Source organism: Protomyctophum parallelum (assembly GCF_964188405.1).
Source record: "Protomyctophum parallelum genome assembly, chromosome: 20".
Taxonomy (NCBI): Eukaryota; Metazoa; Chordata; class Actinopteri; order Myctophiformes; family Myctophidae; genus Protomyctophum; species Protomyctophum parallelum.
Genome location: NC_139718.1, coordinates 15,632,551 through 15,652,951, shown reverse-complemented (window position 1 = coordinate 15,652,951; position 20,401 = coordinate 15,632,551). Strand labels below are relative to the sequence as shown.

At 44.6% G+C, this 20,401-nt stretch overlaps 2 protein-coding genes across 2 annotated transcripts; both read right to left on the bottom strand.

Moving 5' to 3' along the window:
• Nucleotides 1-8,861: 8,861 nt before the first annotated feature.
• Nucleotides 8,862-12,052, bottom strand: LOC310877987 (cytochrome P450 1B1-like). Its single transcript, XM_083792023.1, has one exon. It carries the CDS (start codon nt 11,787-11,789, stop codon nt 10,215-10,217), a length of 1,575 nt encoding a protein of 524 aa, XP_083648149.1. The 5' UTR covers nt 11,790-12,052; the 3' UTR covers nt 8,862-10,214.
• Nucleotides 12,053-14,236: 2,184 nt separating this feature from the next.
• cyp1c1 (cytochrome P450, family 1, subfamily C, polypeptide 1) lies at nt 14,237-16,492 on the bottom strand. The gene has a single exon (XM_083792022.1). The coding sequence runs from the start codon at nt 16,156-16,158 to the stop codon at nt 14,581-14,583; it is 1,578 nt and encodes a 525-aa protein (XP_083648148.1). The 5' UTR covers nt 16,159-16,492; the 3' UTR covers nt 14,237-14,580.
• Between the last annotated feature and the right edge of the window lie 3,909 nt (nt 16,493-20,401).

Sequence of the window (20,401 nt, the reverse complement as noted above, 5' to 3'; positions counted from 1 at the left end):
CTGGATTCTTTAAGGCTGGTGCCAGTAGAGTGTTTTGTCTGGGCAGTAGTGGTCCTTGGAGACTTTTTGACACCATTATCTCTGACAGACTTGACACGGCATTCGTTTTATAGTCTCTTGAGGGCATCTGACCTACAAGGAAGAACAAGGAAGAATCTGACCTTGGGGAGCACACAGTGCACACCAAAGAAGATTTATCATGAAACGCCACGGTCGCAGCCAGATAGAAGTGTCATTTTCTTCCTCTCTTGGCAGGGAGTGATCTCATTAAGCTGGATGTCTCAATCCTATATCCATGGCTGACCAGAGTCCCGCAGGGGTCTATACTAGGCCCCCTCCAGTGGTGGAGTGGGCCTAGTATAGACATTTTTAACTTGAGTAAAAGCACCCATAGCACAATATAGAAATACTCTGTTAAAGGTAAAAGTACAAAAGTATTGGCATCAATTTGTACTTAAAGTACTAAAAGTAAAAAATACTCAGGATTCAGGTTGGAAAATGTATTAAAATCTTTTGAAAATAGCAGATTTATACCAGCTCACAGCGCGCCGCAGAGAGCGACGCATTGTGAGCTTGTCGATCTGCAAATAGCCAAAGTATCTAGGGATACATTTGTTAATGCGTCTTTTGAGATGTAGTGGAGTAGAAGTAAAAGTATTGAAATTTTAAAATACTCCTGTAAATTTGTACAAAAGTACAAAACTTAGTTACTTTCCACCACTGGTCCCCAGCTCCTTTATTCCCTCTACATCAAAATAGCCGATCTACAAGCTTACAACATTGCATTGCACCCCAGGAAATAAGGACGCTGCATGGGGTTCATGTGGCCAATGGAAGAGGGTGTTTTGTGTTCCTTCTGTCTGGACCTGGTCAGATGTTTCTTTTTTCTTAAAATTATAATTATGTATTGATGCTTGTACATAAAGTCACTAAAGAATGACAGTGGTTCCAAAGTGGCCAACTGGTCTAGTGTAACCTTGTCAGTTCTCTGGTCTACTGGTCTGGTCTCTGGTTCTCTGGTCTGGTGTAACCTTGTCAGTTCTCTGGTCTACTGGTCTGGTCTCTGGTTCTCTGGTCTGGTGTAACCTTGTCAGTTCTCTGGTCTACTGGTCTGATCTCTGGTTCTCTGGTCTGGTGTAACCTTGTCAGTTCTCTGGTCTACTGGTCTGGTTCTCTGGCCAACTGGTCTGGTGTAACCTTGTCAGTTCTCTGGTCTACTGGTCTGGTTCTCTGGTCTACTGGTCTGGTCTCTGGTCTGGTGTAACCTTGTCAGTTCTCTGGTCTACTGGTCTGGTCTCTGGTTCTTTGGTCTGGTGTAACCTTGTCAGTTCTCTGGTCTACTGGTCTGGTTCTCTGGCCAACTGGTCTGGTGTAACCTTATCAGTTCTCTGGTCTACTGGTCTGGTTCTCTGGCCAACTGGTCTGGTGTAACCTTGTCAGTTCTCTGGTCTACTGGTCTGGTTCTCTGGCCAACTGGTCTGGTGTAACCTTGTCAGTTCTCTCGGCCACGTTGTCATGCCTCGCTGCATACAGGAAACTACGGATTACATGTACGATAAGGCGTGATGATCTCTGCCCTCTGTATTGACAGGTCATCACGGTGACGCAAGGCAGTGCTTCTCAAAGTGGGGTCTGGGGACAACCAGAGGTCCTTGATGGGGCTCCCCAGTTAAATGATTGACAGTTAGGAACCAAATGGAGCCGACCATTACAGGTCTGTAACGCTGATGTGATTGAAATAAAAAAGAACCACGTAATGGCAGCGTGCACAAAAGGCTTCAGGACTCAGGAGAACTATACAATAGATCACTGATTCTCAACCTTTTCAGGCCGAAACCAAAAGAATCATATTTAAACTGGAGACCCCCCACCCTGACAAGCACTTGCAATTGCTGAAGCATTACATTTAGTTTCACTCTGAATACCCACTCTAAATAAATATTGTGAAAATAGCAGATTTTATAAAACCTGCTATAAATAGCACACACACACACACACGCAAAGGCGTGGGGACCCCAACCCACAGGTTGATAATCACTGCTGTAGATCGTCCAGTCATGGTGAAAGAAATAAAAGCTCAAAGGTGACCTGTGAGTGACTTTGTAGTCACTCTACAAATACAGGTTGCTCTAACCGTATTTATTTATTATTTACGACTGAGCGTGATTCTGTCGATCGATTAATAAAAAATGGACAAGGACCACATGCTTGCAGTTTGCTTATAATGGAAAATAAATCACATCCCATATTCTATTTCCTGAAAATAATTGTTTGTTATTATGGAAAGAAATGTTGGTAATGGAATTTTGTTACTTTGTAGCAAACGTCACGAGACTTGCCGCTCATCCATAACGCATTCCCAGAAATGACAAAACAAGTAAACGTTCCACCCTACAATAATGAGTTAGGTAATTGTTTATTGAAAAAGGTCACCTCTCGTTGCCTTATGGGTCTTGCATGAGGTGACATTCAAGAACACTGTTAAGGTTCACTAATAGTTGGGATGCACGTCAGTGAGTTGTCTGAATAAATACGATCTTCAGCAGAGCATCTCAGACTTAAAAGGGGCACAACGTTTGATTGTAATGTCATGTGGAACAATACAGTAAGTCCTGCACAGTGTTTATGACCATGACATAATTCCAGACATGCAAACAAAAGAAAGGAAACATATTTTTAGGTTAACCAAGGGAACCAATGGAACATCACAGAGCAACTCTGGAATATAATTTATATTGAATTAGAATGCAAATAAGGACTCTCTCCACTTTGTACCGGACACAATTAAGTTATTTTTATGCTGCAAAGTGTTCTGACAGAGAGTCTGGCTTGAAGACATGGAAGATCTATTAGACGAGGAACTGGCTTTTGTGGAAGTGACTGTCAGAAACTGTCATTTTCCTCTTTGGGTCCAACTTCACCGCAATCAGATGACTTATTAAGATGCTCAGTGTTTGTGTATCAGCATACGACATACAGTTTAGCAATGTTGGTTGACTGTTTCATTTGGTCTGGAGCTGTGGCTGTTGTGGTGACATTCATGATGGTTAAACACCAGCTGAATTGGACAACAGCAATAACATCTCCAGCCAATACTCAGACACAATGTTTGGCTGTATGGATGTAAGCATTACAACCTCACTATGGTTACCTACAGTACTACCTCTTGTCTTGGGAATCTGGTCAACTGCACTGCACTGCACTGCGCTGTGACTGGTTGGTAGCAGAAGGGGGGTATAGGTCCGGTACTGAGGGGCATTGGGGTCACTCTGCGTACGTGCAAACATGTGAGGAAACCCCACATTGAGGGGAAAAAAGCCGACCAGTGCACTTTTTTGTTTTCCCTGTCAGAAGTAAAACTCAGCAGGTCCAGGCCAGGGCCTTGAGGGTTGGGGGGGGGGGATTTAAAATTAAGGGTGAAAGGGAGTCTTTCAGCAGGGTGATTTCTTGGGTGTGCTTCAGAAGGGGGGGGGGGGGGGCAAAGTGGACAAGGTCAAGCAGCTTGTTCTGCTGGAGCGGAGACACGTACTGCGAGAGAGAGAGAGACCATGGGTTAGGGCAGAGAGAGAGAGAGAGACCATGGTGTCAGGGCAGAGAGAGAGAGACCATGGTGTCAGGGCAGAGAGAGAGAGAGAGACCATGGTGTCAGGGCAGAGAGAGAGAGAGACCATGGTGTCAGGGCAGAGAGAGAGAGACCATGGTGTCAGGGCAGAGAGAGAGAGAGAGACCATGGTGTCAGGGCAGAGAGAGAGAGAGAGACCATGGTGTCAGGGCAGAGAGAGAGAGACCATGGTGTCAGGGCAGAGAGAGAGAGAGAGACACCATGGTGTCAGGGCAGAGAGAGAGAGACCATGGTGTCAGGGCAGAGAGAGAGAGACCATGGTGTCAGGGCAGAGAGAGAGAGACCATGGTGTCAGGGCAGAGAGAGAGACACCATGGTGTCAGGGCAGAGAGAGAGAGACCATGGGTTAGGGCAGAGAGAGAGAGAGAGAGACCATGGTGTCAGGGCAGAGAGAGAGAGAGACCATGGTGTCAGGGCAGAGAGAGAGAGACCATGGGTTAGGGCAGAGAGAGAGAGAGAGAGACCATGGTGTCAGGGCAGAGAGAGAGAGAAAGAGAGAGACCATGGTGTCAGGGCAGAGAGAGAGAGAGACCATGGTGTCAGGGCAGAGAGAGAGAGAGAGACCATGGTGTCAGGGCAGAGAGAGAGAGAGAGACCATGGTGTCAGGGCAGAGAGAGAGAGAGAGACCATGGTGTCAGGGCAGAGAGAGAGAGAGAGAGACCATGGTGTCAGGGCAGAGAGAGAGAGAGAGACCATGGTGTCAGGGCAGAGAGAGAGAGACCATGGTGTCAGGGCAGAGAGAGAGAGAGAGACACCATGGTGTCAGGGCAGAGAGAGAGAGACCATGGTGTCAGGGCAGAGAGAGAGAGACCATGGTGTCAGGGCAGAGAGAGAGAGACCATGGTGTCAGGGCAGAGAGAGAGACACCATGGTGTCAGGGCAGAGAGAGAGAGACCATGGGTTAGGGCAGAGAGAGAGAGAGAGACCATGGTGTCAGGGCAGAGAGAGAGAGAGACCATGGTGTCAGGGCAGAGAGAGAGAGACCATGGGTTAGGGCAGAGACAGAGAGAGAGACCATGGTGTCAGGGCAGAGAGAGAGAGAAAGAGAGAGACCATGGTGTCAGGGCAGAGAGAGAGAGAGACCATGGTGTCAGGGCAGAGAGAGAGAGAGAGACCATGGTGTCAGGGCAGAGAGAGAGAGAGACCATGGTGTCAGGGCAGAGAGAGAGAGAGACCATGGTGTCAGGGCAGAGAGAGAGAGAGAGACCATGGTGTCAGGGCAGAGAGAGAGAGAGACCATGGTGTCAGGGCAGAGAGAGAGAGAGACCATGGTGTCAGGGCAGAGAGAGAGAGAGACCATGGTGTCAGGGCAGAGAGAGAGAGAGACCATGGTGTCAGGGCAGAGAGAGAGATACCATGGTGTCAGGGCAGAGAGAGAGAGAGAGACCATGGTGTCAGGGCAGAGAGAGAGAGAGACCATGGTGTCAGGGCAGAGAGAGAGAGAGACCATGGTGTCAGGGCAGAGAGAGAGAGATACCATGGTGTCAGGGCAGAGAGAGAGAGACCATGGTGTCAGGGCAGAGAGAGAGAGAGACCATGGTGTCAGGGCAGAGAGAGAGACCATGGTGTCAGGGCAGAGAGAGAGAGAGAGAGAGAGACCATGGTGTCAGGGCAGAGAGAGAGAGAGACCATGGTGTCAGGGCAGAGAGAGAGACCATGGTGTCAGGGCAGAGAGAGAGAGAGACCATGGTGTCAGGGCAGAGAGAGAGAGAGACCATGGTGTCAGGGCAGAGAGAGAGAGAGAGAGAGAGACCATGGTGTCAGGGCAGAGAGAGAGAGACCATGGTGTCAGGGCAGAGAGAGAGAGACCATGGTGTCAGGGAAGAGAGAGAGAGAGAGAGAGAGACCATGGTGTCAGGGCAGAGAGAGAGAGAGACCATGGTGTCAGGGCAGAGAGAGAGAGAGAGAGAGACCATGGTGTCAGGGCAGAGAGAGAGAGAGACCATGGTGTCAGGGCAGAGAGAGAGAGACCATGGTGTCAGGGAAGAGAGAGAGAGAGAGAGAGAGACCATGGTGTCAGGGCAGAGAGAGAGAGAGACCATGGTGTCAGGGCAGAGAGAGAGAGAGAGAGAGACCATGGTGTCAGGGCAGAGAGAGAGAGAGACCATGGTGTCAGGGCAGAGAGAGAGAGACCATGGTGTCAGGGCAGAGAGAGAGAGAGAGACCATGGTGTCAGGGCAGAGAGAGAGAGAGAGAGACCATGGTGTCAGGGCAGAGAGAGAGAGAGACCATGGTGTCAGGGCAGAGAGAGAGAGAGAGAGAGAGAGAGAGAGAGAGAGACCATGGTGTCAGGGCAGAGAGAGAGAGAGACCATGGTGTCAGGGCAGAGAGAGAGAGACCATGGTGTCAGGGCAGAGAGAGAGAGAGAGACCATGGTGTCAGGGCAGAGAGAGAGAGAGACCATGGTGTCAGGGCAGAGAGAGAGAGAGACCATGGTGTCAGGGCAGAGAGAGAGAGACCATGGTGTCAGGGCAGAGAGAGAGAGAGACCATGGTGTCAGGGCAGAGAGAGAGAGAGACCATGGTGTCAGGGCAGAGAGAGAGAGAGACCATGGTGTCAGGGCAGAGAGAGAGAGACCATGGTGTCAGGGCAGAGAGAGAGAGACCATGGTGTCAGGGCAGAGAGAGAGAGAGAGAGAGAGACCATGGTGTCAGGGCAGAGAGAGAGAGACCATGGTGTCAGGGCAGAGAGAGAGAGCTGACCATGGTGTCAGGGCAGAGAGAGAGAGAGAGAGAGAGAGACCATGGTGTCAGGGCAGAGAGAGAGAGACCATGGTGTCAGGGCAGAGAGAGAGAGAGAGAGAGAGAGACCATGGTGTCAGGGCAGAGAGAGAGAGAGACCATGGTGTCAGGGCAGAGAGAGAGAGAGAGAGAGAGAGAGAGACCATGGTGTCAGGGCAGAGAGAGAGACCATGGTGTCAGGGCAGAGAGAGAGAGAGACCATGGTGTCAGGGCAGAGAGAGAGAGAGACCATGGTGTCAGGGCAGAGAGAGAGACCATGGTGTCAGGGCAGAGAGAGAGAGAGACCATGGTGTCAGGGCAGAGAGAGAGAGAGAGACCATGGTGTCAGGGCAGAGAGAGCGAGAGAGACCCAAGCAAAGTGCAAGCAGGCAGATAGACATGCAAGCAGGCAGACATGCTGTACTGACCTATCTGTGTTTAGAATAGAAGGAGTGGGTGCACAGTGTTATCATTATCACCATGATCAGTAAGGGCTGTCATCAGAGATTGCTTTCATTTTGATTTCAAGAAACAGATGCCACATGAATGCCATTTAAAAGCCCTGAGTTGATACAGAATATTTCCCAGGGCACAATGTTAACATTTCACAATTTAGCTGATTACTCATTTGCCGTCCATCTTTTACTTGCAAAAGAGTATTTTCTACATTGCTGTATTGATACTTTTATTTGAATAAAACATGTGAGTACTTTTACCACCACTGGGTGAGACGCATGCCATGGCATACTGCTCTATGTGAGCTGGCTGTTTACTCAGCTGAAGCTGAGCAGTACACTTTTTAGCTGCTTTTACTTTACTTTGACTTTTGGTGAATATGATTCACCATTATTATTATATTATTCCGGACATTGGGTGGGGGGGTACATGGGGTCCACGCATTAAAAATAAATGAAGCCACAAAGCTAGCGTCAGTTGTATTGTTGACCTATTTCTATCATATAGAGCAACATTCGTTGTCACATGGAACTATGGTTTTATGATACAGGACACATAATGTGACAAGGGGGGGTCAAAGTTCAAAAACAATACAAATTATGCTAGTTTTGTGGATTCATTTATTTTTAATGCGTGGCCCCCAGACCCCCACCAAATGACTGGAACTACTTAAAAGACCACTTTTCAACCTATTTTCATATAATTGGTGGGCCTTTAATATTCACCAAAACTGGACCAGAACTACCAGAACCACAATCAATTAATACCTTTAATGCAACCACTATATTAATGGTATTTCCTACAGTCCAAAAACCTGAACTAACCCTTTAACTGATCCATTATGATTTCCGCTTGTGCTACCCAGCAGCACAACGTTATTCAAATCAGCCAGCTGCAACGTTAAAAGTAGTGAACACATTACTGCATTAATACAATCCACTTGTACTTTTACTCCAGTAATATTTTGAATGCAGGATTTTTATTTCTACATTGTAAGTAAAAAATCACACCTGTGTGAAGGGAGGGGCGCTAATATATTAAGTCTACCTCATGTTGATATGGTGATGTAAAACAAACGGTGCCAACACAAACATTAAATGCCATTAACAATAAAGGGACAATATGACGTACAGTACATTTTCCCGTCATTGTCAATGGCGTTTTTAACCCATTCTGGACGGGAACCCGGGTGTTTTAAGCATTTTGCTTTAACTATTAACTATAACTATTAACTATATTAACTACGAGCTTGTAGATCTGCGATTTTTGGGAAAATGTGGCACAAATCTTTGAATATATTCTTTCAGAGCGAACGTTTTTAACTCAAATCTTTGCTTCTGGGAGGGGGGGGGGGGGTCCTTGACATAGAAAGATAGGTTTTTCAGAAATTTTCAGATTTAGAAGACTTCTTGTAGAATCGTCTTCACGTCTAAATGAGTTCAAACATTGAACTAACAACAAACATTAAACGTGTATATATAGGAGCCCTCAAAAATCAGATTATGTTCCACCACTGGACAGAGGACACATAGGACAGTCCGGTACTGTGTGTGTGGTCCATGTGAAATGTTGATTGAGTGTTCTCATTAGAGTACAATTTTGTGTTATTTGTACTTTACTTTACTTGAGTATTTCCAATTTCCAGTACTTTTACTTCTACTCAGTAAATATTGTACTTTCACTGCCCTACATTTATTTGAAAACTTTAGTTACTTTGTAGATTGTGATTATTATTACAAAACATACAGTAACCACTTCAGCGCTACATATATGCATTTCGGCCATTTGAAAATAGCCGATCTACAAGCTCACAATGCGTAGATCTACTATTTTCAAAAGGGTTTTATACATTTGAAAACTTGAAACGGGACATTCTGCATAGTGAGTACTTTCTACTTTTGGTACATTTTGATACTTTTTACTTTTACTCAAGTAAATGTTGAATTCCGGACGTTTACTTTACTTCTAAATTGCAGTATTGATACTTTTACATTTAGTAAAACAATTGAGTACTTTTTCCACCACTGCCTGACTTCTAAACACACTGATGCAGACAAAGAAATCAATATAAAATGTTTATTGTACATCGGTGGCTTTAGTCAAACATGGAGTGTTTACAGTGGACATGGAGTGCAAAGTATAGAACATAACTGAATAATCTGTATGACAGCAGTGTGTTTTTTCCTTCCAAATACTTTGTGAACGTGTGAATATTACATGTGAAATGGCAGTCACATAATGTATGTAATTATATTGCATGTATTATAATGAATATCAGAACACGGTAATATCATGCCAGGTCATGGTTAATGTTGTCTTCATTAAAAGTGTAATTTATAACCAATAACATACCTTGATATGAATTTGCATATACAAATTAGTTCATTTATTTAAACATATTTCAGTGCATAAAGCCATGTGAGTGGTAGGATGATTAAGTATTCCGATTATTCTCTTGGGACAAAACGTCTAACACATAATCCCTCTATCAGTGAACAAAGCAAAGCATTTACAGTGAATTCCTGACCGCAAGTTTATACGGCAATTTGAGGTCATTGAAACTTATACAATCATCTAAATGACAATACATACTTAACATTTATTGTGAACTGTGGTTTTTGTCACCACATCACAGATATATATATTTTATTGCTGCCTTAAAATATACTTCTGGAGCAAGCTTTGCATATTATACTTGGATTGCCTCGGCCATTTAGATTGAAATAGCAGATTCTTCTGCGACGGCACTTTCAGAGGCTGAACTGCTCTGTTGATTCAGATATAATGCACATTCCTTCAGTTTCTCTATATAGCAGACTGAGTTGGTCCCACAGAGATACAGTGATTTGGTTCCAAAAATATCACAGCGATTTGTCAGAAGTGAAAAAGCTTATCCTTTGGATTGTTAAGTGTCAATTTAAATATAATTCCAGAAGTAATAAAATAGCGTATTAAATAAAATAGTATGGTGCTATAAAGGCATAAATATTTGTTATGAGTACATACCAGTGGTGTAAAGTAACTATGTACATGTATACATTTACTCAGGCACTGTACAATTTTGAGGTACTTTTACTTTACTGGAGCATTTCCATTTTTCAATACTTTTACTTGTACTTTAGTCACTATAGATACCTTTTTAGATTTTTATTATTACTGCAAAACATACATTAACCACTCCAGCCCTCACAATGCGTCGCGTTGCATTATTTTCCATTTTTTAAAACATTTCATACATTTGAAATACATTTTGATACCAATACTTTTGTACTTTTATGTTTTGAATTCTAGACTTTTACTTGTAAGATAATTTTTACTTAAGTAAAACATTTGAGTACTTTTTCCACCACTGGTACATACCTAATAGTGCACTGTATTACTACTGTGTGAGTTCACAGTACAAGTCCATGGGCTTTTATCGGTGTATGAGTAATTCTCCTCTGGGTTTGACAGAAATCTTGTAGTCCAGAGGTTTCAGTGTTAATCCATAAGAGCAGTTTAAAGACAGTTCCTGATTGGGATTCTTTTCAACGCAACACTGGTGGACCAGAATAGCAAAGAACAGAAATATCTCAACTTTCGCGATCTGGTCGCCAATACAACGCCTCTTCCCCGCGGAGAAGATCATGATATTGCTGGTAAGGTCTTTGTCTATGGACCCGCTTTCGTCCAGGAAGCGCGAGGGGTCAAAAACGTGTGGGTCCTTCCACTTTAGAGGGTCATGGTTGACGGACCACTGGTTGATGAACACCACCGTGTCTTTGGGGATGTGGAGGCCCTCGATGGTGACGTCTGAGGTGGTGGAGTGGGGGATGGTGACGGGGACGAAGCTGGTGAAGCGCATGGTCTCGTAGATGAAGGCGTCCAGGTAGGCCAGGCTGCTTCTGTCTTCGATGCATGGCAGTCTGTCACGGCCCACCTCTGTGTCGATCAGCTCCTGAAGTTTGATTTGTATGTCGTGGTGTTTCGCCAGCAAAAGGAGTATCCACTGAAGGCAAGTAGAAACGGTGTCCATGCCCGCGCCGATTAAGTCGGCCATGGTTCCCTCCGTGTGGGCTTCGTTTAGGCCGATGTCACTGTCTGCGTTGTCCATCACCCCGATGAATGCATCACTCATGTCACGGGTGACTTGCGGGTCAAAGGTCTCCCTGTGCTCCACCACCTTGCCCCGCACAAAGTCAAAGAACTCCTCATTGATGTCTTTGAAGTTGTTGAAGATGCTGCGCACCGGATTGGGGAATGACTGAAGCCAGGGCATGACGTCCACCAAGCTGCCAGCCCCCACGGTTTCCCCAAACTTGTCCAGCCTCTTCAACAGGGCTCTGAACTCAAGCTCATTGTGTGCATAGCGTTTTCCAAAGCACAAGGCGCAAATCACATTTGCAGCAGCTACTGTCAGCTCATGTGCTGGGTTGAAATACTGCCCTTCAGCGCTGAGTTGAAGGAAAACCTCAACTAGTTCATTGGCCTCAGCCACAACGTGCTGCTCAAAGGCTTTTTTGGTTTGACTGTTGGCAGACGAGAAGGCTCTGATGGTTGATTGAGCAATTTTCCTGTGGATCTTCCATTGGTTGCTATAATTGGTAAAGGTCATGCCGTTTCCACCTGAGACAGACTTGAAAGACACAAAGTCGGGTCTGCCTGCAAACTCTGTACTGTGCTGTACCAGAGCTTGGCGAATTGCCGTGTATCCATTAAGAACAACAATATCACTGCAGCCCAGTCGTATCTGATACACATTTCCATATTTCTTTGCCAATTTGGCAAAGCTGATATGAGGCATTTGGCCAAGCTGCATAGCATTGCCCACGACTGGCCAGGCGAAGGGTCCTGGCAGTCTTCTCTTGAGCCTGAGGTTCCTGACCCACAGACAGGCTTCCAGGCAGAAGAGGAAAACCAAGGAGGCGACCAGAGCAGGCTGGACCTGTCCACTCCACTCTCTGATGTTGCTACTGCCCTTCACACCAAACTCTGCGTCCAGCTGAGCCATTGCTGTGTTTCCCCCACTGCGTCCAATGCAAAGAAAATGTTAGTTGATTTTTACCAGAGCTGTTCCAAAAGTCAGAATATTTCAAGTATCACTTCTGTACATAATGTTGAATATTTCCAAATACAAATATAAAAAAATGTAGTCCAATATTTTGTACAAACATTAAACGTAAAATCCAAGATAAGACTCTTCAGCACCCCTCATACGCTGTCTCACTCGCACGCAGGATGTCTTGATGATGAGGTGGAGCGGTGCGTCTTCAGTTGACCACTTCAGAGGAATGCAGATTTCAGCCTTAACACTCTCGCTTATAAGTATCTCCTTGGTGGGAGGGGTCAGAAACTCAGGTTTTTTATTATCTCTCTCCTCCCATTGTGACCACAGCTTATAGACCTCAGAGTCCCATTCAGGCCTCGTTCCAGTCCTGTGTCAGTTTGTAGAATGAGGGAGAGGGGGAGTGCAGATAGCTAGTCCATATAGGTCTGGTTTACAAAGACAAAATTAAGGCTAAATAATAGGACAGAGAGATGACCCTTTTGACACCTTTAAATGGTACACACCCCCTCATGCCTATTGAGCACGTAGTGTATATGGACACTAGCCCAGCAACTGTTTCTTAATACTGTAAATTTAAATCAATATCGGGCTTGTTAAGATTTTCATATATAAACTTTCCGTAGTCATTATAAAACATGATTTGGTTATTTCCATCAAAGCTGATAACTATTAACATATATAATCAGACGCTAAGATTTGACCCTAAAAGCTCTGCGTTCCAGATTAGAACACAAAAGTTATACAGTCAGCACTTTATTATGCTCTATAAAAGAATGTATTTATATTGTCGGCATAATTGCCTTTTAAACAAAGTAAATGAGATAATGCAGCTGTTTGGCTTGCGGCGGTATCAAGACACTTTTTGAAGAATAATTCAAATTGCCATACTTTGTGAATTAATTCCTCTGCTCGTGTGGTTGTTTGTGCAATGAAAAAATAACTTTTAAAGTGATATTCAGATACTATTTCAGCACTGTAGAACTGTGCATGCATCGCCTTCAATGATAATAATGCATGGCACGAACAGCCTGCGAACCAAAGTGTTGCCAAACGCAGTCCAGTTCAGACAGTTCAGATACTGTATCAGCCAGTTCTGACTATTGGGAAACTATGTGGGCCAGAGTTAAGATTGAGAAACCCGTTTTGCATCATAACCAGTGATGACCACACAGCTCTGTGGTTTGAGAGGGGTCATCAAATGTTACTGTATAGCTTCACACCAGAAGAAAGTGGTTAAAAGCTGCTTTTTGTACTTGACCACTCACAGTACTGTATGGTAATACGGTGATAGATTTTCAATATCTGTCTACAACAGCCTTCTTAATCATTTATGTGAAATCATTTTAATGACAGTCACATTGTGCTGTCAGACCTTAATCAAAACTGCATTGATTTGAGCTGTGACCACCTCATGACATAATGTATTGTTTTGGGCACACTCCAAATCACACATAAACAATGTGCAGCAAATGTTTAGAATGGTGTGATTGGTGTGGAAATACATGCCATTGGAATATAACCCAGAGACTCAGACAGACTCACAATTAAAACAGACGATTGACAGATATATTTTTTTAATCACTTTATTCATTTCAGATGTAGCTTATTTTCTCCAATCACATAGAGCAACCATCTTAAATTAACAACATACTCCATTATGAAGAATTCCGTCCCTAAGCAGTCGAGGCATGCTGTATAGTTAGGGTTGTTGCTGGCACAAGTTCCTGGACACAAAAAGTCTTTGATAGAAGTGAATTATATCCATGTAGCTTTGAGAGGAGTGTCGTGTAAACAAATTTGCCTTTAGAGACTGAGAAAAGGATTATCTTGCACAGCCTTTGTGTGCTCTTTCTTATCTGCTAGTGAGATAGCGGCAGTGCTTCTACAGTAAAGCTGACCCTTAGATATAACACATTTTGTCATGTGTTCATGTTTTCTTTTTCTTTTTTTCATCAGCACAAGCACAAGTGTTGCGCTCTCCCAGACTCCAATGCAATCTCTCCTTCATCACATCTTTTTAGTCTTTCTAGGAGAGACTTCCTCCTCATTTTGTTCAGCGCCACCTGTGCATCCTTCCAACAGTATATTCAATGTGTTCATATACATTGAGTACAGTAGATACTTGGATTAAAATTTATTTAAAACTATTGTCATACCTGAAATATATAGCTATAAAAATACTTTGTAATGCTTTACATGACAATGGCTAAATAACTTCTTATACCATTAGAGAAGAGAGCAACAACAAAAATAAGTCTTCAAGTGGCATAACATTCACACATGTTCACAAGCATTTCATATACTGTAGTGTGATATTAGTTTATATTGTCTTCTCAGGGATGTTGCTGTTCCCTGCACATATCATATATGTACATGCTGAATAATGGATGTAAAATATAAGCACACAATTCAAAATGTAAAAAACAAACAACTCAAGTATATTTTGAGAACTTTGCACTGATTCCCACAAGAGCTTTATATTCAAACTTCCAAAATGTATATTCATTTCCATCTACAACCAACCATACATGTTTGAAATAATTCTCAACCCTGCATCAACAACAATGCAAACATAATAGACTGTGTTTAGATATTCATTAAATATTAAATATGGAAAAAAGTTACAACAACAGCATTCAGTGCAAGTTTGATAATACTTACTGCTAAAACATCACTGATGAGAAAGGGTTATTGTCTTTGCTGGCCTTAAGTCACAGTATTGAGATTAGAGTGCTCACGCTGGGGAGACCAAGCCGAGCAGCTTGCCCCTGAGCTTGGCGCGGATGCTGCTGTGAAAAGGCTTGAGTGTGAGCCCGTAGGTACAGTCAAGACTGACAGGCTCAGAGGGGTTATTCTCGAGGCTGCACTGATGCAGCAGCAGCGCTGTGAATAAAAAGATCTCCACTTTCGCGATCTGGTCGCCAATACATCGTCTCTTCCCCGCGGAGAAGATCATGACATTGCCGGTCAGGTCTTTGTCTATGGACCCGCTTTCGTCGAGGAAGCGCGAGGGGTCAAAAACTTGTGGGTCCTTCCACTTTAGAGGGTCATGGTTGACGGACCACTGGTTGATGAACACCACCGTGTCTTTGAGGATGTGGAGGCCCTCGATGGTGACGTCTGAGGTGGTGGAGTGGGGGATGGTGACGGGGACGAAGCTGGTGAAGCGCATGGTCTCGTAGATGAAGGCGTCCAGGTAGGCCATGCTGCTTCTGTCTTCGATGCATGGCAGTCTGTCACGGCCCACCACTTTGTCTATGAGGCCCTGCAGCCGGACTTGGATGTCTGTGTGTTTAACCAGGAGCAGTATAATCCAGTGCAACGCTGTGGACGTTGTGTCTTGACCGGCCCCGATGAGGTCTGCGACCGTGCCCTCCACGTGCTCTTTTGTCAGTCCACTGTCCTTCCCGTGCTCAATCACGTTGATGATGGCGTCGCTCATGTCCCGGGTCACGGCGGGGTCAAAGGTCTCCCGGTGCTGCACCACTTTGCCTTTCACGAAGGCGAAGAATTCCTCATTGATGTGCTTGAAGTTCTCATAGACGCTGCGGACCGGATTGGGGAAGGACTGAAGCCAAGGCATGACGTCCACTAAGCTGCCGGCGCCTACCGTCTCCCCGAACTTGTGCACCCCTGTTAAAAGGGTCCTGAACTCCAGGTCATTGTGTTCGTATCGCTTCCCAAAGCACAGCGCGCACATCACGTTGGCAGCAGCTACTGTGAGTTCTGGAGAGGGGTTGAAATACCGTCCGTCTGTGCTCTTTCTCAGTAGTACCTGCACCAGCTCCATTGCCTCGGCTGTAACGTGCTGCTCGAAGACTCTCTTGGTCTGACTGTTTGCAGAGGAGAAGGCTCTGATGCTGGATTGAGCAACCCTCCTATGCATTTTCCACTGTTTACTGTAATTACCAAACGCCATGCTCCTGCCTCCGGAGACCATCTGGAAGGACACAAAGTTGGGTCTGCCCGCAAACTCGGCACTGTGCTGTATTAGCGCCTCCCGTATCGCCCTGTCACCATTGAGGACCACTATGTCATTGCAGCCCAGTCGTATCTGATACACGTTGCCGTATTTCTTTGCCAGCCGGGCGAAGGAGATGTGAGGCATTTGGCCGAGCTGCATGGCATTGCCCACGACTGGCCAGGCGAAGGGTCCCGGCAGTCTTCTCTTGAGCCGGATGTTCCTGACCCACAGACAGGCTTCCAGGCAGAAGAGGAACACGAAGGAGGCGACCAGAGCAGGCTGGACCTGTCCACTCCACTCTCTGATGATGCTGCTCCCCTGCACACCAAACTCAGTGTCCAGTGCCATTATGGAACACTAACAGATTGTCTGCACAGATTGTCCCTCAAAAAAGAAAGGAGAAAAAAAAAGAAAAACAAGATCAGCAAAACTATTCAGTGGCAAACTGTAAAAACTTTCAACAGTTGTTTTGGGTATCCATATAAAATAATTTCTCAATTGCTCATAATTTCAAATGAGCACCTAGAATGCCTTGTTGTTGGCCATAATAATGAGCATTGCAAGAGTCAAATGAAAATAATTTATGAATGTAATAATTAAGCTTGGTGAATTAAGGCCAAGTTGTGTCCTTTTAAGTCAGTCTTTTCAGCTAGATTTAAGACTTTAGTGCCCGGTTTTGCTTCACTGCAGCGTCTTATATGTTTGCAGGAGGTGGGCAGGGCTCGGTGTAACTTTCATACTCCTCCCATTGTGGTAGCACTGCACTGGAGACCCCACTATATTATCTTTCTGCTGTCGGACTTTGTCGAGGCGCGCACTTAGTTGTGAGGTAGACTCATTCATTCCGGCGCTCGTGAACGCGCGGCATGAACGACGCGCTGTCTGTCTGTCTGTCTGCACGCACGGAGGAAAGATTCAGAGATTCTGCATGGTGACACATTGATTCAGTAGGAAACTTGTCGAGGCAATTTGTAACCTCATTTGAAGACTGGCAATACTTGGACATTGCACAAGTAGCCTATAATCTTTTATATTTTTGTTGCGGTTTCTTTGTAGCTTTACAGAAGATTCCGTGGGAGCAGCTTTGACTAGAAAAGCTTTGTGAATATACGGTTGGTTCTAATTACAGATTTAGTTTATACGCGGTGACGTTGCGAAATCGGACTTATATGTGTTTAACTGTAGGCCTATACGGTAATATTATTTAGGCTACTTATGTTTGCAGCAGTAGCCTAGAGCAGAGCGATGACTTTGATCCGCGTAAATCTTGTTTTGGCACATCTGGAGATGCCATTTCTATATAAAACGCGGTGTTACAGACAAATACATTGTCTCCTTATGGCCGGCCGCCACAATTAAAAACAAGTGTTCAGTTTCGTTAACAGTGAGCTAACGGATACACCTCGATTATTCTTAAATTCCCATGCGCATGGTGGATTTCCCTGCAGATGTCCCATTCTCAAACAAACGCTGCACAAAGTGTGTTTTTAAAAATACAATCCGCTTTATGTTTAATAAAGTAGTATCGACTAATGTGTCCATTATCTCCCACTAGTCAGTGCATCATATCCGATGTTCAGTGTTTTTTTTGTATTTTCGTTACAGTGAATTCAAGTTAAGCGAAGTTGCGCACTGGCTCCGAATGAAACCAAAGTTAATCTACCAAACCAAATATAATTTGTTTCAAATTAACATAGTTAAATTAGCAATAAAACATTATGGTGTAGGCTAACTGATGCATTGTAGGCCTACTTAAGTTTAATTTGATGGGGTGTTTGAGTTTAATAGACTATGGTGAAGCTGATAGCTGATAAAGCACTTATAGCGACCTCAATTTCGTGACTGTCATTTTACAATGTTTCAATTGAATCCAAATGATGTTAACTTCATAGCCTTAAATGAAAATATGTTTTCAGAAATAAAATCAATGTGCATGTGCATGTCCTCTGCCATGTGGATTGCAGATGAGTTTCAGACCTGATTCTGATAAGCCTACATTTTAATCAATACATAATTAATGGATCATAACTAATTAATTCATTTGACAAATGGACCTGGCTACTAACACCTCAGAATGATATATGGATCTATCTATCTATCTATCTATCTATCTATCTATCTATCTATCTATCTATCTATCTATCTATCTATCTATCTATCTATCTATCTATCTATCTATCTATCTATCTATCTATCTCAGGAAAAGTATAAAAGCATTTCACATCATATTCTGTGAGTTTCCCACAGAATATTAATCAGTGTTGCAGAGAGGGGGGGGGGGGGGGGGGTGGGGGAGAGATACATTTGTACCTCTGGCATGGTCGACTTGAACCACGTTCTTGGCTCAGACCACAAAGCACAGTGTATTCCTTATGGAAATCACAGCTTCCCCCTTGATTCTATTAACCTTTTGATTTAAATGCCTTCATTTTAGTTCGTGAGGCGAAACGTTTTTTCCTCCCCTGTGCCAAAGACAAAATGTGTGTGTCTTGTTCCCCCACCAACTGGGAAGTTTATTTTCGCAGGGAGGTAATGACCCTAATTGAAGGCTCTAAAACATTTCCGAAGTGAGGCATTAAGTTTAGAGGGACAGGGACGTCTCTAACACGCCAGCACAGTCACTCTTTATCAGGGTAAAGGCATGGAGGAATTTAAGTATCTCTCTGCATCTCTCCACAGTAAAATCCTCAGTGCCAATTCAACTCAGACGGTGTCCAAATGGACCCGTTGGCACTCAGGATTGTATCGTGTGGTTGGTGCTGTGAAGATTACATCTGAATTACTTTTTCACTCGACATAAACAGTGTGGCTTATTTTTGGAGGAGATATGACTCCTGTATAATCTGGCCATTATCATATTTTCATATAGATAACTTCCCAGGAAGAAACTGTTTGAAATGTTGCTGGCACGCGACTTAGACGTGAGATGAACAAATTGTTGCTTAAATCATTTACACACGCAAACAGTGGAGCCATTTTTGTCTTTCACAAATAGTGTGGGCATTATTACAAGAAAAATAAATAAATAGAGCAGCCAGGAGGGAGAATAAATTGCTTGCTTATTCCAGGTCTGTCATTGTTCCAAGGTTTGAAATGCAAACCAGGTACAATCGTGCAAAGTGCATGTCTCATATGTCACAATCAGCAGTAAACATGCACCTGGTATCTGCAAGTTTAATCACTAAAGTATTGGGAACATGTGATCCAGTGTGCGGATATCCATCTCCTTTTTTTTAATCTGCGTGTTTCCCAACAATGTTATAGTTGAATCTAATTGCCTTTGTGACAGAGGAAGCTTCCACAGTCTCTAAGTAATACCTAAAACCTTTGACTTCCTTAAATATTTGGACAAAATGACCCAGTATTACCCCGCTCATTGACAACCACCGGCATGAGAATCATGCCCACAGCAAAACTATATAGCACACAAAGGTTTGCATTTTGACAGACAAAACATCTGCCCAATTCTCACGTTAACCAATGCCCTGTTTTATACATATGATGGCGTGATGCAACACATTGTGAACTTATAGATTGTCTTTTTGCAACTTTTGAAAGTTTTTGATATATATTACTTTTTACATGCTCAAAATAGGGATGCCAGGTTGAAAGTGGTTCATGGTGAGGGGGTGACCCTGGAGGAGCTGCGAAAAGATGAAAAGTAACTTAGTACGTGCTCTCGTGTTCTGGAACACTAATGGGACTGAAACCTCCTTGTTTACAGATGTCTGGGAGTTTGGCTGGTTCACAGCACTGCCCGAGAACTGTTTGTCTTGAGAAAATGCATTGCGGACGAGCACGAAAACCCCTCCAGAACGATTCCTCGGTTAACCAGAGACATAGCAACGTCTTCGAAGACACTATACTTCTCTGGGGGATGACTTGTTTCTTTTCCCATTGCTTCCTAAAGTGTGTGTGTGTGTGTGTGTGTGTGTGTGTGTGGGGGGGGGGGGGTCCATGTTTGGGTGTGTAATGCTACACCCTGACCCCCCCCCCCATTCCCTCACTCTGCTCCTCATGCACATGTGGCCACTCGCATCCCCATCACTTTAATTAGAGCCAGGTTTGTGGCTGGGGAGACGGGGATGGGGGGGTGGGGACGGGCCGGGGTTATGTGTGCGTTTTGCGTGTGGCTGCTGTGTTTGCCTGTGATTATCCCCTGTAACCTGGCTGTGAACGGTTGGCCCTGACCCTGCGCTGACTCTGGCTGAGGGGGTTGGGGTTGGGGGGGTAGGGGGTCTACGCTGCAGCATGTAATGTGCCGGCGGGTGGGCGCGCCGTGTGCAGACGGGGCCAATGGTGGACTGAGCCAGGCCTGCCTCTGGAGCTAATCATTGTTTACTAGTCTCATTTCCACTTCTCAGTGAGCTACTGTCACGCACAGCACCGAGAGGGAGGAAGGAAAGGGGGGATGGTGGTGGTGCTGGTGGTGGTGGTGGTGGGGGGGGGGCTCGGCCAGGAGAGGAAAGCCAGGGGTCCAACAGGCAGTTGGGGAACTGGTGGGACTTGGGGAGAAAAGGGGAAGAGTAGAGGGGCAGTGCAGGAATTTTCGTAGTACATTAGGCTTTAGGGAGAATGGAGGGGAGACTAG

Bases quoted from the DNA above. Each gene is read 5' to 3' on its own strand.
- LOC310877987 (XM_083792023.1), bottom strand. From the start codon at position 11,789: ATGGCTCAGCTGGACGCAGAGTTTGGTGTGAAGGGCAGTAGCAACATC.
- cyp1c1 (XM_083792022.1), bottom strand. From the start codon at position 16,158: ATGGCACTGGACACTGAGTTTGGTGTGCAGGGGAGCAGCATCATCAGA.